The sequence below is a fragment of the Pongo pygmaeus genome, chromosome 6 (genome assembly GCF_028885625.2).
Source record: "Pongo pygmaeus isolate AG05252 chromosome 6, NHGRI_mPonPyg2-v2.0_pri, whole genome shotgun sequence".
Classification (NCBI taxonomy): domain Eukaryota; kingdom Metazoa; phylum Chordata; class Mammalia; order Primates; family Hominidae; genus Pongo; species Pongo pygmaeus.
The window spans coordinates 25,545,170-25,570,808 of record NC_072379.2 but is presented as its reverse complement, the minus strand read 5'-3'; the positions used below and the strand labels follow the sequence as shown (position 1 = coordinate 25,570,808).

Genomic DNA, 25,639 nt, shown 5'->3' with positions numbered 1-25,639 from the left:
GGTGCATATAATGGTGAGAATCACTAAGAACTGATAAGAGTTCAGTAAGTGGAGAGGAAGAGGCAGAGAAACAGCATGAGCAGAAGGATGGAAAGAAAGTGCTAGATGTATTTTAGGATAGAGTGTCTAAATTCGCCTAGCTGGGACAAGGGCTTCCTGTGTAGAGGAAGAAAAGGGCTTGTGTAGAGGAAGAAAGAGGTAAGTGCAAATCTACCATGTGTTCAACATTTCACCCAAGCTATTTTATTGTTATTATTATCTTTTTTTTTTTTTTATTTTTTGAGACAGGGTCTCACTCTGTCACCCAGGCTGGAGTGCACTGACACAATGATAGCTCACTACAACCTTGAACTCCTGGGCTCAAGCAATCCTCCTGCCTTAGCCTCTGCACCCTGTCTCTGAGCCATTGCTCCTGGTTCCGTGTTATTTTAATTGATACAGCTGCTACCTAAGAGATAGATATTATCCCTATTTTTCATACTTATTTTTTTTCTTTTATTAATAAGCTATGGTCGTCCATAGATATCCCCATTTTTCAGATGAAGAAATTGAATCTCAGCTGGGCGTGTTGGCTCACACCTATAATCCCAGCACTTTGGGAGGCTGAGGTGGAAGGATCATTTGAGCTCAGGAGTTTGAGACCAGCCTGGGCGACGTAACAAAACCCCATCTCTACAAAAAATACAAAAATTAGCCAGGTGTGGTGGTGCACACTTGTGGTCCCAGCTACTCAGGAGGCTGAGGTGGGAGGATTGCTTGAGCCGACGGGGGGCAGAGGTTGCAGTGAACCCAGATTGCACCACTGCACTCCAGTCTGGCTGACAGAGCGAGATCCTGTCACAAAAAAAAAAAAAAAGAAAAGAAATTGAATCTCAGATTAAGTAATTTGCCTAAGGTTTCCCAGCAAATTAAGTGGCAGAACAAGAATGTGAAGCCAAACAAACAAAACGCAAAAGGAATTTTCTTTTTTTCTTTTCTTTTTTTTTTTTTTTGAGACAGAGTCTCGCTCTGTTGCCCAGGTGGAGTGCAGTGGCACGATCTTGGCTCACTGCAAGCTCCACCTCCTGGGTACACGCCATTCTCCTGCCTCAGCCTCCCAAGTAGCTGGGACTACAGGCGCCTGCCACCACGCCCGGCTAATTTTTTTTTTTGTATTTTTAGTAGAGAAGGGGTTTCACCGTGTTAGCCAGGATGGTCTTGATCTGACCTTGTCATCTGCCCGCCTCGGCCTCTCAAAGTGCTGGGATTACAGGTGTGAGCCACCGTGCCCAGCCCAAAAGGAATTTAAAGCCAGATTTTTAAGCCTCCACATTTTTTGTTGTGTTTTGTTATACCATCATGAGTATTGCATATGATCCAAATATTACCACTTGTTTTATATATATGCATGTATTACTGGTAACTCTCTTTTTTCCTGCAGGAAATGGACAGGCTACTAGCATGGTCCAACTGCAGGGTGGGAGATTCCTGATGGGAACAAATTCTCCAGACAGCAGAGATGGTGAAGGCCCTGTGCAGGAGGTGACAGTGAAACCCTTTGCCATCGACATATTTCCTGTCACCAACAAAGATTTCAGGTACATCAGGTGTTCTTCCAGGAGGAATGAAGACCCTCTCTAATCTCATTCTTTTTTCTTTCTTTTTTTTTTTTGTTTTTTGAGACTGACTTACTCTGTCACCCAGGTGCTGGAGTGCAGTGGCGCAGTCTCACTCACTGCAACCTCCACCTCCCAGGTTCAAGCAATTCTCCTGCCTTCGCCTCCCGAGTAGCTGGAATTACAGGTGTTCACCACCACGCCCAGCTAATTTTTTTTTTTTGTATTTTTTTTAGTAGAGACGGGGTTTCACCATGTTGGCCAGTCTGGGCTCGAACTCCTGACCTCAACTGATCTGCCCACCTCAGCCTCCCAAAGTGCTGGAATTACAGGCATGAGCCACACTGCACCTGGCCTCATTCTTAATATCTAAAGGAAAACTAACTTGTTCACTGTCATGTGTCATCTTTGCAGTGTACTATGGGATAAGTGTTATATATGTTATTCAGATGAAGAACCTGAAATCCAAAGAGGTTTGACTGACTCTCTCAGTTAGTGGATGAGCTTGGCCTGGAACTCAAATCCCTGGGCTCTTGAGCCAGTGCATTTTCCATTACACTGGGCATAGCACTGAGAAATATAAGCAAACGCCAGTCACTCAACAGAACCCTCTTCTACATGGGGAAAGGGATTGGGAGAAGGGACATCACAGTAGAGAGTCCTTTAAATTCCCCTTATAGGCCAGGTGTGCTGGCTCACACCTGCAATGTGAGCACTTTGGGAGGCCGAGGTGGGAGGATTGCTTGAGCTCAGGAGTCTGAGACCAGGCTGGTAACATAGGGAGACCCTATCTCTGCTAAAATAAATAAATAAGTAAATAAGTATATAAATATACACACACATAAATATATATAAATATATATATATAACAATCCATCTTACCCTGCCAATCTGCCCCCTGAAACTTACTAAACCATACAAAAGTATATGAAAATTCATTTTATTATTATTATTGTTATTGTTATTATTTTTTTGAGACAGGGTCTGGCTCTGTCACCCAGGCTGAAGTTCAGTGGTATGATCTCAGCTCACTGCAGCCTCTGCATCCCGGGCTCAAACCATCCTCCCATCTCAGCCTCCTGAGTAGCTGGGACTACAGGTGTGCACTACCACACCCGGCTTATTTTGTTTTGTATTTTTGGTAGAGACAGGGTTTTGCCCTGTTGCCCAGGCTGGTCTCGAACTCCTGGGCTCAAGTGATCCTTCTGCCATGGCCTCCCAAAATGTTGGGATCATAGGTGTGACCCACCATGCCTGGCCTTGAAAATCCATTTTATTTTATTTATTTATTTTTTATTTATTTATTTAGAGACACAGTTTTGCTCTTGTTGTCTAGGCTGGAGTGCAATGGTGTGATCTCAGCTCACCACAACCTCTGCCTCCTGGGTTCAAGCGATTCTCCTACCTCAGCCTCCTGAGTAGCTGGGATTACAGGCATGCACCACCACGCCCAGCTAATTTTTGTATTTTTAGTAGAGACAGGGTTTCTCCATGTTGGTCAGGCTGGTCTCGAACTCCTGACCTCAGGTGATCCGCCTGCCTTGGCCTCCTGAAGTGTTGGGATTACAGCTGTGAGCCACCACGCCCGGCCGAAAATCCATTTTAAAAGCCCAATTTTTCACTTCTATTTGGTTCAGTGTTTTTCACCTCTTAAATGGAGTTAATAACAATAACACCTGTTATTGTTGTGATGTTACATCTACCTCTAATGGTTGTTGTGAGATTAGATATGTGATGAAGGGCTGGATGCAGTGGCTCATGTCTGTAATCCCAGCAATTTGGGAGGCTGAGGTGGGAGGATCACTTGAGCCCAGGAGTTTGAGACCATCCTGGGCAACACAGACCCCATCTCTACTAAAAATTAAAAAAAAAAATTGGCCCTTCATGGTAGCACACGCTTGTAGTCCCAGCTAGTAGGGAGGTTGAGGCAGGAGGATCACTTGAGTGTGGAAGGTTGAGGCTGTAGTGAGCCATGATTGCACCACTGCACTCCAGCCTGGGCAACAGAGAGACATCCTTTCTCAAAAAAAAAAAAAAAAAAAAAAAAGATATGTGCTGGAGACCTTTCAGAAAAGAGACACATTCCCTTCCCCACCCTTAAATCTCCTGCTCAGTGGCTTTATTCAGGATCTCCAAAAACAGGAGCTAACTCACATGATCTTCAGCTGGTAAGTGTATAAACAAAATATGGTGTGTCCATACAATAAGATACTACTCATCGGTAAAAAGGGACAGACTGCTAATGGCAACAACATGGATGAATCTCAGAAGCCTTTTGCTAAGTGAAGGATACCCCAGCCAGACCCAGAAGACTACATACTATATGATTCAAGTTATATGGTGTTCTGGGAAAGACAAAACTATAGGGACAAAAAAACCTGGTCCGTGGTTGGTGAGTTGCAGGGAAATTTTTTTGGAGGGTGACCGATGGAACTATTCTGTATCTTGATTATTGTAGTGACTATATGCTTTGTCAAACTCACAGAACTGCTGAGCGCAGTGGCTCATGCCTGTAATCCCAACGCTTTGGGAGCCCGAGGTGCGTGGATCACTTGAGCTCAGAATTTTTAGACCAGCCTGGGCAACATAGTGAGACCCCATCTCTACAAAATTAGCTAGGCATGGTGGCATGCACCTGTAGTCACAGCTACTTGGGAGGCTGAGGAGGGAAAATTGCTTGGGCCCAGGAAGTCAAGGCTGCAGTGAGCTGTGATTATGCCACTGCACTCCAGCCTGGGTGACAGAGTGAGACCTGGTCTCAAAAAAATAAATGATTGGCTGGGCGCGGTGGCTCACACCTGTAATCCCAGCACTTTGGGAGGCTGAGGCAGGCAGATCACAAGGTCAGGAGTTCGAGACCAACCTGACCAACATGGTGAAACCCCATCACTACTAAAAATACAAAAATTAGCTGGGTGTGGTGGCATGCACCTGTAATCCCAGCTACAGGAGGCTGAGGCCAGGAGTATCGCTTGAACCCAGGAGGTAGAGGTTGCAGTGAGCTGAGATCACGCCGCTGCACTCAAGCCTGGGCCATAGAGCGAGACTCCGTCTAAAAATAAATAAATAAATAAATAAATAAATAAATACAAAATAATTTGGGCACAGTGGCTCATGCCTGTAATCCCAGCACTTTGGGAGGCCGAGGCGGGCAGATCATGAGGTCAGGAGTTTGAGACCAGCCTGGCCAACATGGTGAAACCCCGTCTCTACTAAAATGACAAAAATTAGCTGGGCATGGTGGTGTGCACCTGTAATCCCAGCTACTGGGGAAGCTGAGGCAAGAGAATTGCTTGAACCCAGGAGGTGGAGGTTGCAGTGAGCTGAGATTGCACCACTGCACTCCAGCCTGGGCAACAGAGCAAGACTCTGTCTCAAAAAGAAAAAAAAAATTGGCCAGTTGTTGTGCCTCACACCTGTAATCCCAACACTTTGGGAGGCCGAGGTGGGTGGATCACCTGAAGTTAGGAGTTCGAGACCAGCCTGGCTAACATTGCGAAACCCTATCTTTACAAAAAATACAAAAATTAGCTGGGCGTGATGATATGCATCTGTAATCCCAGTTACTTAAGAGACTGAGGCTAGAGAATCACTTGAACCCGGGAGGTGGAGGTTGCAGTGAGCTGAAATTGTGCCACTGCACTCCAGCCTGGTCAACAGAGTGAGACTGTGTCTCAAAAAAATAAATAAATAGGCCAGGTGTGGTGGCTCACGCCTGTAATCCCAGCCCTTTGGGAGGCTGAGGCAGGTGGATCACTAGGTCAGGAGTCTGAGACCAGCCTGGCCAACATGGTGAAACCCTGTCACTACTAAAAATACAACAATTACCTGGGTGTGGTGGCAGACGCCTGTAATCCCAGCTACTGGGGAGGCTGAGGCAGGAGAATGGCGTGAAACCGGGAGGCGGAGCTTGCAGTGAGCTGAGATCACACCACTGCACTCCAGCCTGGGCGATAGAGTGAGACTCCATCTCTAAATAAATAAACAAACAAACAAATAAAATAAAAAATTAATTTACCTCACAGAACTAAACACTGAAGAGAGTGAATTTTACTGTATGTGAATTTGTTGTATTCTAATTTAAAAGAAAATCACTCAGGCTTCAGGTTAATTCCTTGGAGATCATGAACACTCTGTGGTGTATAACTTACGGGACAGGGATATCTGAAGTTTCCTGGAGCAGGAGAAGATGGGGTGGGCACAGAACCTCACCAGCTGAACCAGCTGAACTATGTCTTTCCAGGGATTTTGTCAGGGAGAAAAAGTATCAGACAGAGGCTGAGATGTTTGGATGGAGCTTTGTCTTTGAGGACTTTGTCTCCGATGAGCTGAGAAACAAAGCCACCCAGCCAATGAAGGTGAGAGAATCTGGTCTTGCAGCTGAGGGGATAGGAGTGGGACCTGGACAGGGAATCCTGTGGGACATGGGTTACCTGGGACACAGTGGAGAATCAGACCTGAGAGCTGGAGGCAGAGGGGAAGCAAGAGAAACTCACCATGGAGCGTCAGATCAGTACACACTCCCAGGAAGTTAACCCTGAACCCAAGTTAGCTCTTGCCTAAATGTCCAAGTCAGGATAGGGTCCAAGGAACTTGAATCAAGAGATCACCTTGGTGGGCTGGGCGTGGTGGCTCATGCCTATAATCCCAGCACTTTGGGAGGCTGAGGTGAGTAGATCACCTGAGGTCAGGAGTTCAAGACCAACATGGCAAAACCCTGTCTATACTAAAAATACAAAAATTAGACAGGCGTGGTGGCATGCTCCTGTAATCCCAGCTACTCAGGAGGCTGAGGCATGAGAATCGCTTGAACCTGGGAGGCAGAGGTTGCAGTGAGCCGAGATGGCACCATTGCACTCCAGCCTGGGTGACAGAGTGAGACTCTGTCTCAAAAAAAAAAAAAAAAAAGATCACCTTGGCAAGCCAACCTCTAATAAGGGTGGTAAGATGGGCTCTATAAAGATTCCAGTCTCAGCTGGGTGCAGCAGCTCACGCCTGTAACCCCAGCACTTTGGGAGGCCGAGGTGGGACAATTGCTTGAGCCCAAGAATTCAAGACCAGCCTGGGCAACATAGATCCCATATCTACAAAAAAAAGAAAAAAAAATTAGCTGGGCATGGTCATGCACACCTGTAGTCCCAGCTACTCAGGAGGTTGAGGTGGGAGGATTACCTGAGCCCAGGAGGTTGAGACTGCAGTGAGCTGTGATGGTGCCACTGCACTCTAGCCTGAGTGACAGAGCAAGATCTTATCTCAAAAAAAAAAAAAAAAAAATTTCAGCCACAACCTCACTTAGACCACCTGAGTCTCAGCCTGATGTCTCTGTTCTGCGTCCTGTGGCTCAGTCGGGGAGGTGCCTTTGCTGGGCCAGAGCATCTTGCAGTCTGTCTCCTTTTTTGCAGCCTGTACTTTGGTGGCTTCCAGTGGAAAAGGCATTTTGGAGGCAGGTAAGGGCTGATTCCGCTACCTCATTTTCTGCCCCTGCTTGACTCTTTTATTCTCCAGGCCCAGCCTCCTCTCTACCCCTCGTACATCCAGGAACACTGAGTTTCAAAGGAGGATAGGGGAATATCAGGGAAATCGCTCAGCAGGCCTGTTTCGCCTGCCCGAATCCTGTTTCCTGTTACCCATCTATTTCTCCCTTCAGCCTCCTGTAGTCTCTTTTTCTGATTCCGACCACTCGTCACTCACCCGGCTCTCTTCCAGCTCTCTTGCTCCATCTAGTGGTAAAAGCTGAACGCGGGCGCCCTAAACCTAGCCTGCCTCCGACTTAATGCGCTCCCGGAAGCCTGTCTCACTTAATCCTGGCTGTCAGCCTGCAGGTCCTGGCTCTGGCATCCGAGAGAGACTGGAGCACCCAGTGTTACACGTGAGCTGGAATGACGCCCGTGCCTACTGTGCTTGGCGGAGAAAACGGCTGCCCACGGAGGAAGAGTGGGAGTTTGCCGCCCGAGGGGGCTTGAAGGGTATCCAGATGATAAGGCGATTTTCCTTTATTCTTCTCCCCATCCTGCCCAGTATGAGGGGCTTTAAAGGGTGGGAAGGGGCTGGGCGCGGTGGCTCATGCCTGTAGTCCCAGCACTTTGGGAGGCTGGGGCAGGAGGATCGCTTGAGGCCAGGAGTAAAAGACCAGCCTGGGCAATATAGGGAGACCCTGTCTCTCTGAAAAATACAAAAATGAGCTGGGCCTGGTGGCATGTGCCTGTAGTCCCAGCTACTCAGGAGGCTGAGGTGGGAAGATCCTTTGAGCCTAGGAGTTCAAAGCTGCAGCGAGCTATGATCGCACCACGGCTCTCTGGCCTGAGTAACAGAACAAGACCCTGTCTCAAAAAACAAGGGGGGGTGGTGGGGCAGGAAGGGTCTGTATTCCCTAGAGCAGTGCTTCTTAAGCTATCTGTGGTGGAGGACCAGTGTTTTTTTTGTTTTGTTTTTTGTTTTTATTTCTAGTCCATCTCAGACTGATCATAAAATTAATAACTGGAAAATTGAAAGAACAGACATAAAATATTTTATTGGAAATTCCACAGACATGTTACATTTCAATAAATATAACTAGAGCAACATAGCGTAAGGAAAAAGAAGAATTACCAAGACTACACACTTCTGCCTCTGGGGTACAGGGATTAATGTTAAGAATCACTGTTTGCGTCCGGGTGCAGTGGCTCACGCCTGTAATCAAAGCACTTTGGGAGGCCGAGGCAGGTGGATCACGAGGTCAGGAGGTTGAGACCATCCTGGCTAACACAGTGAAACCCCGTCTCTACTAAAAATACAAAAAAAACATTAGCCAGGCTTGGTGGTGGGCGCCTGTAGTCCCAGCTACTTGGGAGGCTGAGGCAGGAGAATGGCGTGAACCTGGGAGGTGGAGGTTGCAGTGAGCCAAGATCGTGCCACTGCACTCCAGCCTGGGCGACAGAGTGAGACTCCGTCTCAAAAAAAAAAAAAAAAAAAAAAGAATCACTGTTTGCTCCTAACTCGGTCATTTGTCATTCTGCAATCCTAATTACACAGAAAGTTAGGACAGCAAAAAGCAACTCCCCACATTAAACCCCTCTACACAATCTTTCAGTGAACACCAGGTACATCAGTGATCAAAGATTTTTGTTTTTTGTTTTTTGTTTTGAGACAGTCTAGCTCTGTCGCCCAAGGCTGGAGTACAGTGGCATGATCTCAGCTCCCTGCAACCTCCGCCTCCCGGGTTCAAAGGATTCTCCTGCCTCAGCCTCCCTAGTACCTGGGATTACAGGCACCTGCCACCATGCCCGGCTATTTTTTTTTTTTTTTTTTTTTGAGACAGAGTCTTGCTCTGTCGCCCAGGCTGGAGTGTGGTGGTGCGATCTCGGCTCACTGCAAGCTCCGCCTCCCGGGTTCACGCCATTCTCCTGCCTCAGCCTCCCAAGTAGCTGGGACTACAGGCACCCGCCACCTCGCCCAGCTAATTTTTTGTATTTTTAGTAGAGACGGGGTTTCACCGTGTTAGCCAGGATGGTCTCGATCTCCTGACCTCCTGATCCGTCTGCCTCAGCCTCCCAAAGTGCTGGGATTACAGGCGTGAGCCACCGTGCTCTGCATAATTTTTGTATTTTTAATAGAGACGGGATTTCACTGTGTTGGCCAGGCTGGTCTCGAACTCCTGACCTCGTGATCCACCTGCCTCGGTCTCCCAAAGTGCTGGGATTACAAGTGTGAGCCACCGCGCCCAGCCAATGATCGAAGTTTTTAATATGACCTGTGAGGTTGCCTCTGGCTCGTTCATTTATGCAATCTAAGTCCAATTTCAAGTTTCTCAGTTTCTGTACTTTTCTCAACATGAACTGATAACAGATGCTTTATAAACTGGCTCAGTTCCCAGAACCATGCTTAGGATTGCATTGCCCTGGAGCACATGAGGAGGCCAGGGCCCTCTAATGCAGTTCAGCGAGTGGAGACGATGGGCGTGGGAAATAAAAGCAGGTCATTCACTCTTTTTTCTCATCACCCTCTAACTTCCTTTTGGTTCCCTCACTCTTTCTGTGTTCTTTTTTCCTTCCCTAATTCTTCACCTCCCCCTCCTCTGCTGCCTCCTTGCTCTCCTCGCAGGTCAAGTTTATCCATGGGGGAACCAGTTCCAGCCAAACCGCACCAACCTGTGGCAGGTAAGACCTACGTTCCTCCTTTCACCAAGCATTGACAGAGACCTGCTGGAGGCTGGGCACTGTGTTGTTAGGCCGCGGCATCCAGAGGGCTTGGGTTTTAATGCAACTGATGACTCATAAGCTGGTAAAGCAAAAGACAATGGGTCATAAGTACTTTCTTTTTTTTTTTTTTTTTTTTTTCCTGAGACAGAGTCTCTCTCTGTTGCCCACGCTGGAGTGCAGTGGTGCGATCTTGGCTCACTGCAGCCTCCGCCTCCTGGGTTCAAGTGACTCTCCTGCCCAAGTCCCAAGCAGCTGGGATTACAGGTGCATGCCACCACGCCCAGCTAATCTTTTATTTTTTGTAGAAGCAGGGTTTCACCATATTGGCCAGGCTGGTCTTGAACTCCTGACCTCAGGTGAGCCACCATGCCCAGCCAGCATAAGTACTTTCTATTAAAGATTTGTAGGGCTGGGTGCAGTGGCTCACGCCTGTAATCCCAGCACTTTGGGAGGCCAAGGCGGGTGGATCACCTGAGGTCAGGAGTTCAAGACCAGCCTGGCCAATATGGTGAAACCCTGCTTCTACAAAAAATAAAAGATTAGCTGGGCGTGGTGGCATGCACCTGTAATCCCAGCTGCTTGGGACTTGGGCAGGAGAATCACTTGAACCCAGGAGGCGGAGGTTGCAGTGAGCTAAGATCATGCTGCCACTGTACTCTAGCCTAGGTAACAGAATGAGACCCTGCCTCAAAAAAAAAAGTGAATAAATAATAAATAAAACTAAAATAAGCAAATAAAAAAGCACTGTCCTGAGAAGGCCAGCAGGAATAGGCTGCAGTGCCCAGGCATGAGGCACGGGGGCAGGATGCAGAGGATCCTGTCTTCTTGAGGCTCTGTGGCATGTGGGGTTCCAGGCAGAGGGCAGGATGTTGCTGAGAGTGGAGAAGTCAGGTGTAGGCTGGGCTTGACCTGGAGCCCTGTGGGTACAGGGGAAACACTCTTCCTAATCCAGCAGGGGGGTCACCCTGGGGATGTGAGGTGATGGGTTTGGGAGCTCTGGATAGGAATCTTAGGTCACTGCCCCATGCCCACAGCAAGACGTGCAACAGCAAGATGACCTTGTTTTTCCTCTGGATAGGCATGAGGACCTGCTTTGGGACAGGTGGTAAATCCTTTACCCTTCCTTTCTCCCATCAGGGCAAGTTCCCAAAGGGAGACAAAGCTGAGGATGGCTTCCATGGAGTCTCCCCAGTGAATGCTTTCCCCGCCCAGAACAACTACGGTAAGAACTCTCTTGGGCTTGCGGCTGTGCCCACGAACTGGCTGCTGGGACCATCGTGTCTGAGAGAGGAGGCAGAGGGAAGCACCTCCCTTCTTCCAGTTGGCCCCCAGGACCTCAGAGGGTAGGCGGGGTGGTCTGCGGGTCCCAGCCTGGCCTGACCCGCCGGTGGGGCTGCAGGGCTCTATGACCTCCTGGGGAACGTGTGGGAGTGGACAGCATCACCGTACCAGGCCGCTGAGCAGGACATGCGCGTCCTCCGGGGGGCATCCTGGATCGACACAGCTGATGGCTCTGCCAATCACCGGGCCCGGGTCACCACCAGGTGAGGGGCTTGGTTCCAGGCAACGCGGGGCCTTATAGCTGGGGGCTGAGATCTGAATCCCAGTCCCGGAGCGCCCCCACCTTCACACCACCAACCGTCTGTGTGTAATGAGCTGGTCCCAGCACCTCCCTGAGCCTGTGCCCAGTTGTGGGTACAGAAAAGAAAGCCAGCAGCACTTGCTATGAAAAGCAAAGGGACCCAGGACACCTTGTGACTCTCCTGCCAGCTCTTGGTACCCAGGGAGACTGTGTGTGGCATCTTAATTATGGGGTTTCTCCTCTTGTCCTTACCACTAGGTGGGCAAAGGGAGGGAAGTAGAATGACCACACCAGTAGGTCATTATTGGTGGTCATGGACTTACTGACTCTTCAAACTGGTGGGCACACGAAAAATCTTTTTTTTTTTTTGAGACAGAGTCTTGCTCTGTTGTCCAGGCTGGAGTGCAGTGGCGCAGTCTCAGCTCACTGCAGCCTCAAACTGCCAGGCTGTAGCGATTCTCCCACCTCAGCTCCTCAAGTACCTGGGACTACAGGCGTGCACCACTATGCCCAGCTAATTTTTGTAGAGATGAGTTTTTGCCATGTTGCCTAGGTTTGTCTCATACTCCTGGACTCAAGCAATCAGCCCACCTTGGCATCCCAGAATGCTAGGATTACAGGCGTGAGCCACTGCACCCGGCCGTGATATTCTCATTGCTTGTGGACAGGTTTTCTCTACTGAGCTGTTGTCAACTGCTAACAAAGAAGTCAGTCACTGTCTTTTCTGCTCTCCAGTGCTGTCTCTCGGGGCCACTGTCCCTCCCCCTACTCTTGCAAGGCTCCTTTTGTCCCAAAGCCCCTTCTTGTCCCCTTTCTCCCAGGACTGGCACAGGCTCAGGACCTGTCCTCACACCAGGCTTCTTTCCAGACCATGCCCTCCCCAGCCCTCAGGCTCCCTGATCATGGCCGGCCCTGTGGGTGAGGCAGGGAAGACGGGTAAGCCCCCAGGCCTCTTTCTCAGGGCGTGTCCGTCCTCTCTTCCCTTCTCTGCTGGCAGGATGGGCAACACTCCAGATTCAGCCTCAGACAACCTTGGTTTCCGCTGTGCTGCAGACGCAGGTCGGCCACCAGGGGAGCTATAAGCAGCCGGATGGTGACAAGGAGAAAAGCCCTCCAGGGTCACTGTCATTCCCTGGCCATGTTGCAAACAGTGCAATTCCAAGCTCGGGAGCTTCAGCCTCAGGAAAGAACTTCCCCTTCCCTGTCTCCCATCCCTCTGTGGCAGGCGCTTCTCACCAGGGTAGGAGAAGACTCAGCCTCCTGTGTTTTGGAGAAGGGGCCCAACGTGTGTTGACGGTGGCTGGGAGCCAGGTGTTTCTCTTAGAGGCCAAGTATTATTGACACAGGATTGCAAACACGCAAACAATTGGAACAGAGTGCTCTGAAAGGCCATTTGTTAAGCATTTTAAAATCTATTCTCTCCCCCTTTCTCCCTGGATGATTCAGGAAGCTGACGTTGTTTCCTCAAGGCAGAATTTTCCTGGTTCTGTTTTCTCAGCCAGTTGCTGTGGAAGGAGAATGCTTTCTTCGTGGCCTCATCTGTGGCTTCGTGTCCCTCTGAAGGAAACTAGTTTCCACTGTGTAACAGGCAGACATGTAACTATTTAAAGCACAGTTCAGTCCTAAAAGGGTCTGGGAGAACCAAATGATGTACTAGGTGAAGCAGTGCATTGTGGGAATCACAAAGCAAATAGTACTCCAGAAAGACAAATATCAGAAGCTTCCTATTCTTTTTTTTGTTTGTTTTGAGACAGGTTCTTGCTCTGTTGCCCAGGCTAGAGTGCAGTGGTGATCACAGCTCACTGCAGCCTTGAGCTCCTGGGCCCAAGCAATTCTCCCACCTCAGCCTCCTGAGTAGCTGGGACTACAGGTGTGCACCACCATGCCTGGCTAATTTTTTGAATTTTTGTAGTGATGGGATCTCACTCTGTTGCCCAGGGTGGTCTCGAACTCCTGGCCTCAAGCGATCCTCCCACTTCGACCTCCCAAAGTGCTGGGATTACAGGTGTGAGCCACCTTGCCTGGGCCCCCTTCTCCATATGCCTTCAAAAACATGTCTCTGGAGAGTAGCCTGCTCCCACCCTGTCACTGGATGTCATGGGGCCAATAAAATCTCCTGCGATTGTGTATCTCAGACATTTCTGTGTCTTTGATCCTCACCCTGTGACCCTAAGGCCTGAGTGTCAGTAACTCTGGGCCTCCCCTAAAGAGAAATGGAGATGGTGGCTCATCTAGGAAGTGGAGGAGCAGGGTGTTCCTGGTTCTCAGGCCACGTGTGATCTCTGCCCACCCAGGGCCTGCCCCAGCCTGCAGGTATTGCTGTGTGGTGGGAACACCCGCTTCCCTTGTGCACAGCCTTTGAGAGGGGATCGTGGCCTCAGCTCCAGGGGTTCCTGGCCAGGGCCAAGCGCTCCTTCTGCAGAGGCCTGCACGCGTCTCACCCCTTTGACTTGTATTTCCGTGGCTTCCCCTCCCCACCTGCCCCCAGCCCTTCCTGACTGGCTAGCCCCTCAGTAGTCCTCCTCGGCCAGGGAGAGGAGCACGGCCTTGGGTGTGTTCTCGAAAAGGGCAGCTCGGTTCTGCTGCTGCCCCTTCTTCACCCAGTGGCCATAGATTCGGAAAGCGTAGGCGTCGATGAGCCGGCGCAGAGGCCGGAGGGCGTAGGGGTCTCGGATGACGATCTCCCGGGTCACTGGCTTCACCCGGCGGTACTGGTAGTAGATCCGCACTGAAGCCAGCACGGTGAGAGCGATCACCTGCAGGGCCAGCCAGAGAAGTTGGGCTGCAGCACCCCCCTGCCAGGCCCTGCCCCTCCAGCGCAGGGACGCTCTGGGCTCGTTTGCCACGAAGCCTTGGGTGGCTTCTGCGGGGCCCTCCTAGTGTCCCCCACTTCCCACTTGGCCAGCATCCGCAGGGATGGAGCCAGTGGGCCGACACCTGCCATCTCTGAAGCCATCACAGGGCGGCTGGGAGGGGAGGGGTGGGTACTCTGGAAATTCACGGGGTGTAAGGACCCCTGGGAGAGGAGAAGGCTTAGAGGTTTGCACATGGGGAGCTGGCGGGCCTGGATCAGGACGCTTCGTACCTTGAACTTCCCTCGGGGGCTGAAGTGCCGCACTTCCTCCACCACGTACTGCTGGAAGAAGGGGTGTGCCAAGGCCTCTTCCGCTGTGTAGCGGTTCTGGGGTTGCACCACCAGGAATCGGGAGACCTGTGAGAGGAGGAGAGGGGAACCGAGAACGTCAACGCAGGTCCCCTCCAGCATGTCAGGAGAGGGGGGGCCTCCCTGGGCAGGGGCACCTGGCATGGCGGCCCTGAGCCCAGGAGCCAGTTGGCCTGGCCTCTCACCAGGTCCTTCACAGTGTCCGAGTAATCATCCCACTCAGGCGAGCCAAACTGGTAGTTGCCACTCATGATCATCCTCAGCATCAGCATCTGCTTCCGGTGCCAGAAGGGCGGGGAGCCGGCCAGCAGCGTGTACATGATGACGCCAGTGCTCCACCTGGACATGCGAGGGCCCAGGGCCACTTACCCAGCGCCAAGGGCACCGGCCCAGCCCTGCCTGCTTCCTCCCTTGCCCAGCCTAGCTGGGTGCTCCTCCTTTCCTGGCGCACTCACATGTCCACCTCTTTCCCGTAGCCCGGGTGGTCCTCATTCATGGAACACTCGATAATCTCAGGGGCCAGGTAACTGGGGGTCCCGCAGACCTCTGCAGGAAGTCATCATCAGGGCAGGTCAGCAGGGCGCTCAGAAGAGGAAGTCCAGGCTGGCCGCAGTGGCTCGTTTCTATAATCCTAGCACTTTGGGAGGCCGAGGCAGGTGGCTCACCTGAGGCCAGGAGTTCAAGACCAGCCTGGCCAACATGGCGAAACTCCATCTCTACTAAAAATACAAAAATTAGCTGGGCGTGGTGGCATGTGCCTGTAGTCCCAGTTACTCAGGAGGCTGAGGTGGGAGAATCGCTTGAACCTGGGAGGTGGAGGTTGCAGTGAGCTGAGATCGCCCCACTTCACTCCAGCCTGGCGACAGAGTGAGACTCTGTCTCAAAAAACAAACAAAAAAAAAAAAAAAGAGGAACTCCAAAGAGACAATGGAGATGGAACAGAAATGGTACTTGGGCTGGGACTCCCCCAACATCCACCAACTTCAGGGCCTAGGGCAGGGCGGGGTACTGCCCACAGGGCCACCAGCTCACAGCCCATTGCCTCCCTGGTCACTTCTAACCATCCTGGCCTGGAACAAGGGTAATGGGAACCTGGGAGAGGACTTACCTGAAGAAATGCCTAGCCCTGCTGGGCGCAGTGGCTCATGCCTGTAATCCCAGCACTTTGGGAGGCTGAGGCGGGCAGATCACAGGGTCAGGAGTTCGAGACCAGCCTGACCAACATGGTAAAAGCCTGTCTCTACTAAAAATACAAAAGTTAGCCGGGAGTTGTGGCACGTGCCTGTAATCCCAGCTACTCAGGAGGTTGAGGCAGGAGAATCGCTTGAACTCGGGAGGTGGAAGTTGCAGTGAGCCGAGATCGTGCCACTGCACCCAGCCTGGGCAACAGAGTGAGACTCCATCTCAAAAAAAAAAGAAAGAAAGAAAAAGAAAAAAAAAATTCCTAGCCCTTGAAATGGTGGAATTTTTATTCCGGGGAACAATTAAGTTAGGGGAGAAACCCAGGCCATCTCTATTCCGCGAAGGGTTGATTGAGCACCCGAGGACCGGACGTGGGCCAAGGCCATGTTACCAGACCTCGCAGCCTCTCTCCCGGCTCCAGCTGGCAGGAAAAGCCAAAGTCTGTGAGCTTGATGTTCATGTTGTCATCCAAGAGAATGTTCTCAGGCTTCAGGTCCCGGTGCACGATGTTGAGTTTGTGCAAGGTGCAGATCACCTCCAGCAGAGCTCGCATGATCTTTCTAGGGTGGGGCATACACTTGTTACTCTTCCTCTGCTCAGGGTCAGGCAACAGGCAGGGAGACACAGCTCACATTTCAGCCACACTGCAAGGGAGCAGCACACATGCCCAGCCCAGACACGTGTGCGCCCTGCCTCCCCTGAGACCCCAGTGCCTGTGGCCCTAGGCCAAAAGGGAGGGAGCAAAGGGCAAAGGGACCTCACCTGGTTTCCTTCTCACTCAAGGTGACCTTCTCAGTGAGGTAGTCAAAGAGCTCCCCTCTCTTCATCCTGTGGAAACAGAGGGTTGATAGCTGGATCGGTCCCAAGACCACCACCGCCCTTACCCTGCTCCCAGAGAGCTGCCTTCCACCCTGATACCTCTAGAAGCTAAGTGGGCCGCTCCCCGTGGAGAACCACAGTCTGGGGAGAGGAGCCGGGGAAGTGAGGAGAGAAGTGTTCTGGAAGAACTGGGAGAAAAGCAGAGGAGGCTGGAGAGGTGGCCCACATCAGGGGCTCAGGCTCTCATCAACTCTTCGCGGAATAGAGATGGCCTAGGTTTCTCCCCTGACTGAATTTTTCCCCTGGAAAAATTTTTCCCACCATTTCATGGGGTAGGCATTTCTTCAGCTAAGTCCCCTCCCCAGGTTCCCATTACCCTAGTTCCAGGCCAGGATGGCTAGAAGTGACCAGGGAAGCAATGGGCCCCGAGCTGGTGGCCCTGTGAGCAGTACCTTGCCCTGCCCTGGGCCCTGAAGTTGGTGGACTTGGGGGAGTCCTGGCCCAAGCACCATTTCTGTTCCATCTCCATTATATCAGTGTCTTCCCATCTGTGGAAGTGACAGTGTGGACTGGGATGTATCGGGGCCTAAATGATGGCTGGAGGCTGAAAGAGGGGACTATGAACCACTGGCCCAGGACCCCAGACCCAGCTCAGAAGGACATGAGTATCCCGATTTTTTTTTTTTGAGATGGAGTTTTTGCTCATTGCCCAGGCTGGAGTGCAATGATGCAATCTCAGCTCACTGCAACCTCTGCCTCCCAGGTTCAAGCAATTCTCTTGCCTCAGCCTCCCGAGCAGCTGGGATTACAGGTGCCCACTACCACACCCAGCTAATTTTTGTATTTTTAGTAGAGACAGTGTTTCATTATGTTGCCCAGGCTGGTCTTGAACTCCTGACCTCAGGTGATCACCCGCCTCGGCCTCCCAAAGTGCTGGGATTACAGGCGTGAGCCATCACGCCTGGTCGAGTATCCCGATTTTTTCCCAGGAAACGAATGGGAAGAATCGGCTGTGCAAGAGTTACAGGAGCAAAGTTTGCCAACTACAGGATTAAGAATTGAGGTTCAATCTTCTTACCTCCTGGGATGATCTAGAAAGAACTCTGCTAGAACAATCTAGTTATACCCTGGAGGGCTCCTCAGGGCAGCATTAAAAATAGCTTCCCCCAGCAACTTCTTCAAAGGTTAAAGACATTTGAGCTGTCCCCAAAGGCTATACAGGACAGTGCCACAGAGCAGTCAAGACAGCTGCGGCTGGTGAGTCTGGAGGGGTCCAAGAAAGTCTCCCTCTGTTGCCCAGGCTGGAGTGCAGTGGCACGATCTCAGCTAACTGCAACCTCTGCTTCCTGGGTTCAAGTCATTCTTGTGCCTCATCCTCCTGAGTGACTGGGATTACAGATATCTGTCACCTTGCTGGGCTAACTTTTGTATTTTTTGTAGAGATGGGGTTTCGCCATGTTGCCCAGGCTGGTCTCGAACTCCAGGCTTCATCTGATCCGCCTGCCTCAGCCTTCCAAAGTACTGGGATTACAGGGGTGAACCACCATGCCCGGCCTTAATTTTATATTTTTTTGTAGACATGGGGTCTCACTTTGTTGCCCAGGCTGGTCGCAAACTCCTGGCCTCAAGCAATCCTCCCACCACAGCCTCCCAAAGTGTTGAGATTACAGGTGTGAGGCACCGTGCCTGGCCGATAATAAGTCTGGAATTTGCATTTCACAGAGCACTTTGTGTTGTTCACATTTGATGCTTAGCAATAAGGGGCTCATCTTACTAATCCTATTGATGCCAAAGCAGGGGCATGATGATGGTGGTGATGGTGATGATGATATTGATCTTTGGACCATACCCCAGATGCAACCTCTACCACTTGCCTCTCTCCTCGATACTGCTGGCCTCCCTTTTTCCAATCCCGCCTCATTACAGTTGTCCCTAGATAGTCAGTGAGATCTTTTCAAAAGGAAGTCAGGCTGGGCGCGGTGGCTCACGCCTGTAATCCCAGCACTTTGGGAGGCCGAGGCAGGTGGATCACTTGAGGTCAGGAGTTCGAGACCAGACTGGCCAACATGGCAAAACCCTGTCTCTACTAAAAGAGTACACACATAAAAAATTTGCTGGGCATGGTGGTGGGTGCCTATAATCCCAGCTACTTGGGAGGCTGAGGCAGGAGAATCGCTTGAACCCAGGAGATGGAGGTTGCAGTGAGCCGAGATCATACCACTATACTCCAGCCTGGGCGACAATAGCAAAACTCTGTCTCAAAAAAAAAAAAAAAAAGTAAATCAGATCATGTCACCCTCCCAGTCTTGACCCTCCAAACTCCTTACCATGGCTGAAATGTCTGCAGGACCTGGTCTTTGGTGCTGACCGACCTTACAACCTGCCACCCTCTGCTTGGGTCACTTCCTGGACATGCTTTCCTGACTACTCGGTCTAAGGAAGCCCCTGTCTCTTGCTAACCCCTTCTTCTACTTTATATATGTCTACAGTCATCCCTCTTTATCTGCACAGGGTATGTTCCAAGACCCCCAGTGGATGCCTGAAACCACGGATAGCACTGAAGCCTATACTTACTATGTTTTTCCTATATGTACATACCTAAGATAAAGTTTATAAATTAGGCACAGTCAGAGATTAACAACCAATAATAAAATAGAACAATTATATCACTATACTGTGCCAGGCCTGGTGGCTTATGCCTGTAATCCCAGCACTTTGGGAGGCTGAGGTGGGAGAATCACGTGAGGCCAAGAGTTTTGGGGTTTTTTTGTTTTGTTTTTGTTTTTGAGATGGAGTTTCGCTCTCGTAGCCCAGGCTGGAGTTCAACAGTGCAATCTCGGCTCACTTCAACCTCCGCCTCCCGGGGTCAAGCGATTCTCCTGCCTCAGCCTCCCAAGTAGCTGGGGCCTCAGCCTCCCAAAGTGCTGGGATTACAGTTGTGAGCCACTGCGCCTGCCTGTAGCTAATATTAGTATTCACACTATGCTAGTCACTGTGCTATTATCACTCCCATAATACTGATGAGAAAACCAAGATTTAAAGAAATGATCCAGCCCACAAGTGGTGAACCCAGGTTTCCAAACCCGGCAGCCTGACCCCAGGGGCTGATCTGTCTAAACACCGTGATTGTATTTGGCATCCTCAGCGCAGGAGCTGGCTGTGGTCTCCAGGCAGCCCTGGGGTTGGGGAGGGGACAACAGTCAGAGGTTCTCTCAGGTGTGGCTTGCTCCTCCAGGGCTGGGTACTTACAGGTCAAACACCAAGAAGAAGAAAGTGTTGGTCTCATAAGTGTCCTTCAGCTGTACTGAAATGGAAATGGCTAGCTTGTCTCAAGTAGCAGGGGAGCCCAGGCAGGGGCAGCTGGGGTATGGGGGTCAGGGACCGAGGCTGCTGTGGGCTAACTTCAAAAGCTGACAGGGGAATCAGGAGGGTGCTCAAAGAATGTCAACCCGGGGTGCGGGCAGGCCCAGGGACTTTATTATTACTATTATTATTATTATTATTATTATTATTAGAGACAGGCTCTCACTGTCTCACCCAGGCTGGAGTGTAATAGTGCAATCATAACTCACTGCAGCCTCAAACTACTGGGCTTGAGTGATGCTCCTGCTTCAGCCTCCCGAGTGGCTGGGATTACAGGCATGCACCAGCACGCCTGGCTAATTCAGCCCAGGGACATCAAACCCCCATTCTCCTGCCTGCATCCATCCCTGCCTGGGACCCCTTCTGTCAGAGCAGTGAGGGTGGAGCTGGGAGCCTTGAGCCTGGGTGGTTCTAGCTGGCTGTGCGGTGGGGCCACACTCCCTGGCTTGGGCTGTCAGGGCAGAATCGCAGGAGGCACCCCGCCGTGTGGCTTGGGGCCATCACTCACTGATGTTGGGGTGCCCTGAGACCTTGCGCAGGATGTCCACCTCCTTCAGTGTGGCTTCTCGCAGCTCCCGCACCTCCTCCGGGCTGAAGCTGCCTCCACCAGTGACGTCGATGACCTTCACGGCGTACTCCTGGCTTGTGGGCTTGTGGATGCATCGCCTGACCACACTGCTAACGCCCCTGGGAGTGCAGAGGACAGATGGCCTCGGGGGGCCCCTCACCCCATGGGGGGTCCCAGATTCGAGGCTGCAGCAGGGATGTCCTGCCCTTGTCAGAGATTTACACTTCCCCCAACTTCCTCTGAGCTTTTGGAAATGGTGGATGAATAAATACAGGCATAGACAGGTGATTTACCCAGAACTGGTGAGTAACAAGCCTGCTCTCAGGCCGTGTGACTCTTTTTTTTTTCTTTTTCCTTTTTGAGCCATTCAGTGCTCTTTTTTTTTTTTGAGACGGAGTCTCGCTCTATCGCCAGGCTGGAGTGCAGTGGCACGATCTTGGCTCACTGCAACCTCCACCTCCCGGGTTCAAGCAATTCTCTTGCCTCAGCCTCCTGAGTAGCTGGGACTACAGGTGCCTGCCACCACACAGAGCTAATATTTGTATTTTTACTGGAGACAGGGTTTCAACATGTTGGCCAGGCTGGTCTCAAACTCCTGATCTCAGGTGATAGGTGATCCTCCTGCCTCGGCCTCCCAAAGTGCTGCTATTGCAGGCATGAGCCACTGTGCCTGGCCCCCCACTTTAAAAAAAAAAAAAATAGAGATGGTTAGCCAGACCTGGTGGCACATACCTGTTGTCCCAGCTACTAGGGAGGCTGAGGTGGGAGGATCACTTGAGCCTAGGAGGCAGAGATCGTAGTGAGTCAAGATCATGCCACTGTACTCCAACCTGGATGACAGGGCAAGACCCTATCTTAAAACAAAAACAAAAACAAAAGATACGGGGTCTTGCTATGTTGCCCAGGCTGATCTTGAACTCTTGGCCTCAAGCAATCGTCCCACCTCAGCCTCCCAAAGTGCTGGGATTACAGGTGTGAGCCATTGCGCCTGCCCCTGGGAACTTTTTGCTGGGAGAGGTTTCTCTTATCTGTCCTGGCTTCAGGAGGGCAGGACCCCAAACCAAGGGTTTCTCCAAGTGAACAGCACTTTGGGGATGAAAGTGGCGTTAGTACTCCAGGTGGAGCAGAGGTGGCTGTAGCCTACAGGGCCTGCTGGAGCCTAAGACAGCAATTCGTGGGGAAAGCTTGGGCTTTACCTGCCCAGGATCTCTTTGGGCTCATAATTCTCATAGAAGTTCTTTGCAGAATGAGAGTCCGGCAGTGCCTTGTCCCGGGTCATGCTCAGATCTTCAGTGGGGGAACTCTGGGTGGCTCTGAGAGGGGAAAAGAAAGAAGCTGTCAGCCCTCCTGCCCCAGGGGATGTTTTCCTTGGGGCCTGGAACTGTTTTTCACTCATCCTTCCATCTCCTGGCACCACACTGGCCTACAGTGAATGTTCCAAATAAATGTTTGTGAATTGAGGCCGGGCGTGGTGGCTCACACCTATAATCCCAGACTTTGGGAGGCTGAGGCAGACAGATCACTTGAGGCCAGGATTTCGAGACCAGCCTGGCCAACATGGTGAAACCTCATCTCTACTATACTAAAATTAGCCGGGTGTGGTGGCACATGCTTGTATTCTCAGCTACTTGGAAGGCTGAGGCAGGAGAATCGCTTGAACCCAGGAGGCAGAGGTTGCAGTGAGCCGAGATCGCATCACTGCCCTCCAGCCTGGGCGACACAGCCAGACTCCGGATCAAAAAAAAAAAAATCTTCTTTGTAGAGATGGGGTCATGCTCTGTTAGCCAGGCTGGATTGCAGTGGTACGATTATAGCTCACTGCCGCCTCAACCACCTGGGCTCAAGTGATCCTCCACCCTAGCCTCCTGAGTAGCTGGGACTAAAGTATCCCCCAGGCTGGAGTGCAGTGGCATAATCTTGGCTCTCAGCTCACTGCACCCTCCACCTCCCGGGTTCAAGCGATTCTCCTGCCTCAGCCTCCCAAGTAGCTGGAATTACAAGCACCTACCACCACGCCCGGCTAATTTGTTGTATTTTTATTAGAGACAGGGTTTCGCCATGTTGGCCAGGCTGGTCTCGAACTCCTGACCTCAGGTGATCCGCCCACCTTGGTCTCCCAAAGTGCTGGGATTAGAGGCGTGAAACACCATGCCCGGCCCTAATATTTTAAGTTTTTTGTAGAGACGGGGTCTCCCTATGTTGCCCAAGCTAGTCTCAAACTCCTGGCCTCAAGCAATCTTCCCGCCTCAGCCTCCCAAAGAGATGGGATTATAGGCATGAACCACCACTGGACCTGGCCACAATTTCCTTTTTAATAGGCTACTCCTGTAGCCTCTCATTATCTCCCCTTGTTGTGACTGTGTTCCCTGAAAACACACCCGCTTCTAGGACAGGCTTCCTGCACTCCATCCCACTGCTCCTTCCTCATGTTTTTTTGTTTGTTTTTGTTTTTGTTTTGTGGAGACGGAGTCTCGGTCTGTCACCCAGGCTGGAGTGCAGTGGTGTGATCTTGGTTCACTGCAACCTCCACCTCCCGGGTTCAAGCAATTCTCCTGCCTCAGCTTCCAGAGTAGCTGGGATTACAGACACGCACCACCATGCCTGGCTAATTTTTGTATTTTTAGTAGAGATGGGGTTTCACCATGTTGGCGGGGATGGTCTCGAACTCCTGACCGCAAATGATCCACACACCTTGGCCTCCCAAAGTGCTGGGATTACAGGCATGAGCCACCACACCCGGCCCTTCCTCATGTATTCTATCCATAACTGGGACTTTCATAATCACTCACTCACTCATTCATTTCATCTCCATTCTGCAGACACTCAACACCCACTCTTTACCAACCACCATGCTGGGTGCTCTGAGGGATGGAGAGCTGGGTGGGTCCATCCTGGTCTCTGCCTCTGGTGTCACTTGTCAGTGTATGCTGTCACCTCCCCCGCTAGATTATCATCTCTAGGATGTCCTAGCCATCTCTGCCCCCCATACCCAGTGCAGGTGTCTGGCAGGGGCTATACCTTGAATGTGAGTCAAGGGTTGGGCAGGTACCCCTTTGGCTCAGGGTCCTGCCGGCAGAATGCCCCATGTCCTACTTAACAATGGCTAGTGAGCCCTGAGTGGTCCTGCTGCAGCATAGAGGCAGTACAGAGCCACGACACTCAGGCCTGGACTCAGAGGTGCTGAGCTACCCGGCCTTGCATCAGGAACATGGAGGCTCCTACCAGGGAACTCAACTCCTGCTTCAGATGTAGGATTTAGGCCTGGCATGATGGCTCACACCTGTCATCCCAGCACCTTGGGAGGCTCAGGTGGGCAGATCACTTGAGGTCAGGAGTTCGAGACCAGCCTGGGCTACATGGTGAAACCCCACCTCTGCAAAAAATACAAAAATTAGCCAGGCATGATGGCTCTTGGACCTGTGGTCCCAGCTACTTGGGAGGCTGAGGCAGGAGGATCACTTGAACCCAGGACGTGAAGGTTGCAGTGAGCTGAGAGCGCACCAGTGCACTCCAGCCTAGGTGACGGAGTGAGTGAGACTCTGTCTCAAAAAACAAGACAAAACAGGCCGGGCACAGTGGCTCACGCCTGTAATCCCAGCACTTTGAGAGGCCGAAGCAGGAGGATCACGAGGTCAGGAGATCGAGACCATCCTGGCTAACACAGTGAAACCCTGTTTCTACTAAAAAATACAAAAAATTAGCCGGGCGTGGTGGCAGGCGCCTGTAGTCCCAGCTACTCAGGAGGCTGAGGCAGGAGAATGGCGTGAACCCGGGAGGTGGAGCTTGCAGTGAGCTGAGATCGTGCCACTGCGCTCCAGCCTGGGCAACAGAGTGAGACTCCGTCTCAAAAAAAAAAAAAGACAAAACAAAACAAAATCAGATGCAGGATTTGAGGAATGCAGAAAACCAACAGGGAAAAGGGCAAATAGAAAACAGGCCCAACCTGCCACTCAGCAGTGCCAAAGCTGCCTCCAACCCCCTTTCCCCCACTGCTTCTGGGCCTAAGAAGGCCTGGTCTCGCAAAGGAGCCAATTTGCTGACCAGCCAACAGCAGCTCTGGCTGCCTCCGGGATTGGGCAGGCTGTTCCAGGAATCCTGATGGCCCCACTACTGGGTGCCTGGTTACCAGAAGAAGGTTTAGAATAACAAGTCCCCTCTGCTGGTGCCAGGCATCTGGGCTGCTCACACACAGGCCTTCTCTGCCTGCCCCATCAGCAACTCGGCGGAGCCCGGGACTGTCTGTTTCCCATAAAAACAAGCCCGTTTGCTGGTAAGTCCTAAGTCCTCACAATGGGCACCTTTGCCTCATCACCTCCCAAAGCTGGGTAGCGCCAGCTCTCTCCTCTCCCCCAGCCCTCCATGAGCAGAAAGTACGCTTGGACCCCCATATGAGATGCCAGCCTAGGCGCAAGCCTCCAGTCCTTGGCACAGCCAGCTTGGCCAAGTTGTGGCTGCACTCACCTTTCCTGGGGGGCTGAGGAGGCGGTTATCTTGCCCCAGCCCCAGCTCTGACTGGGGCCAACTTTGTGCCTCTGTCTACTGCCCCACCCACCCCTCACACCTTTCTCAAGACCCCTGTGGACAGGGTCACCACATGGGAATAGGTGGCCCAGTCCTTTTTTTAGACAGAATCTCGCTCTGTCGCCCAGGCTGGAGTGCAGTGGTGAGATCTCAGCTCACTGCAACTTCTGCTTTCCAGGTTCAAGCGATTCTCTTGCCTCAGCCTCCTGAGTAGCTAGGACTACAGGCACGAGCCACCATACGCAGCTAATTTTGGTATTTTTAGTAGATACGGGGTTTCACCATGTTGGCCAGGCTGGTCTTGAACTACTGACCTCAAGTGACCCTCCCACCTTGGCCTCCCAAAGTGCTGGGATTATAGGCGTGAGCCACCACGCCTGCCTGGCCTGGTCCTTTTTGGAACATAACTTCCCTCCCCTGAACTCTGAAAGTCCAAAAACCAGATCAGCCCTGGGGACCTCTTTTCTGTAGGAAAGTCCCCCAGATGGGGGTTTCAAGGGTCAATGCTGCCACTCTCCCTGGTCCATCCGCCTTCAGAAATGAGACATGGATGGAATGGATGTGGGGGTTTCTATCTTCTCCACCCCCAGTCCTCCCCCCTCCCTGCCTGTCACCTGGCTTTTGTCCATCACTGGACTAGCTACTCACGGTTAAGTGCTTGCAGGCTCT

At 51.5% G+C, this 25,639-nt stretch overlaps 2 protein-coding genes across 7 annotated transcripts in view; one reads left to right on the top strand and one right to left on the bottom strand.

The window, feature by feature from the left end:
* SUMF2 (sulfatase modifying factor 2) overlaps window positions 1-13,488 on the top strand; it is a 16,458-nt gene extending 2,970 nt beyond the window's left edge. The window contains exons 2-9 of one of the 4 annotated variants that reach the window (XM_054495572.2): window positions 1,421-1,577; window positions 5,839-5,953; window positions 6,998-7,042; window positions 7,411-7,561; window positions 9,675-9,730; window positions 10,910-10,994; window positions 11,172-11,316; window positions 12,352-13,488. In XM_054495572.2, coding sequence (XP_054351547.1) covers window positions 1,421-1,577; window positions 5,839-5,953; window positions 6,998-7,042; window positions 7,411-7,561; window positions 9,675-9,730; window positions 10,910-10,994; window positions 11,172-11,316; window positions 12,352-12,436 — 839 coding nt within the window. In that variant the 3' untranslated portion in view covers window positions 12,437-13,488. Of the gene's footprint in view, window positions 1-1,420; window positions 1,578-5,838; window positions 5,954-6,997; window positions 7,043-7,410; window positions 7,613-9,674; window positions 9,731-10,909; window positions 10,995-11,171; window positions 11,317-12,351 lie in introns of all 4 variants that reach the window. The other 3 variants (XM_054495571.2, XM_063668344.1, XM_054495576.2) reach the window with 3 other exon arrangements.
* Window positions 12,721-25,639, bottom strand: PHKG1 (phosphorylase kinase catalytic subunit gamma 1). 3 transcript variants are annotated; one of them, XM_063668343.1, is made up of 11 exons: window positions 23,468-23,625; window positions 21,646-21,762; window positions 20,390-20,568; window positions 19,768-19,822; window positions 16,971-17,066; window positions 16,462-16,527; window positions 16,096-16,259; window positions 14,973-15,063; window positions 14,703-14,856; window positions 14,440-14,565; window positions 13,842-14,110 (listed from the first exon to the last, which is right to left on the bottom strand). In XM_063668343.1, exons 1-11 carry the CDS (start codon window positions 23,533-23,535, stop codon window positions 13,865-13,867), a joined length of 1,362 nt encoding a protein of 453 aa, XP_063524413.1. In that variant the 5' UTR covers window positions 23,536-23,625; the 3' UTR covers window positions 13,842-13,864. The 3 variants fall into 3 exon arrangements, with proteins under 3 accessions (XP_054351544.1, XP_054351543.1, XP_063524413.1); XM_054495569.2 differs by lacking the exons at window positions 16,971-17,066; window positions 23,468-23,625 and adding an exon at window positions 25,619-25,639 and having other exon boundaries at window positions 12,721-14,110; XM_054495568.2 differs by lacking the exon at window positions 16,971-17,066 and having other exon boundaries at window positions 12,721-14,110; window positions 23,468-23,621.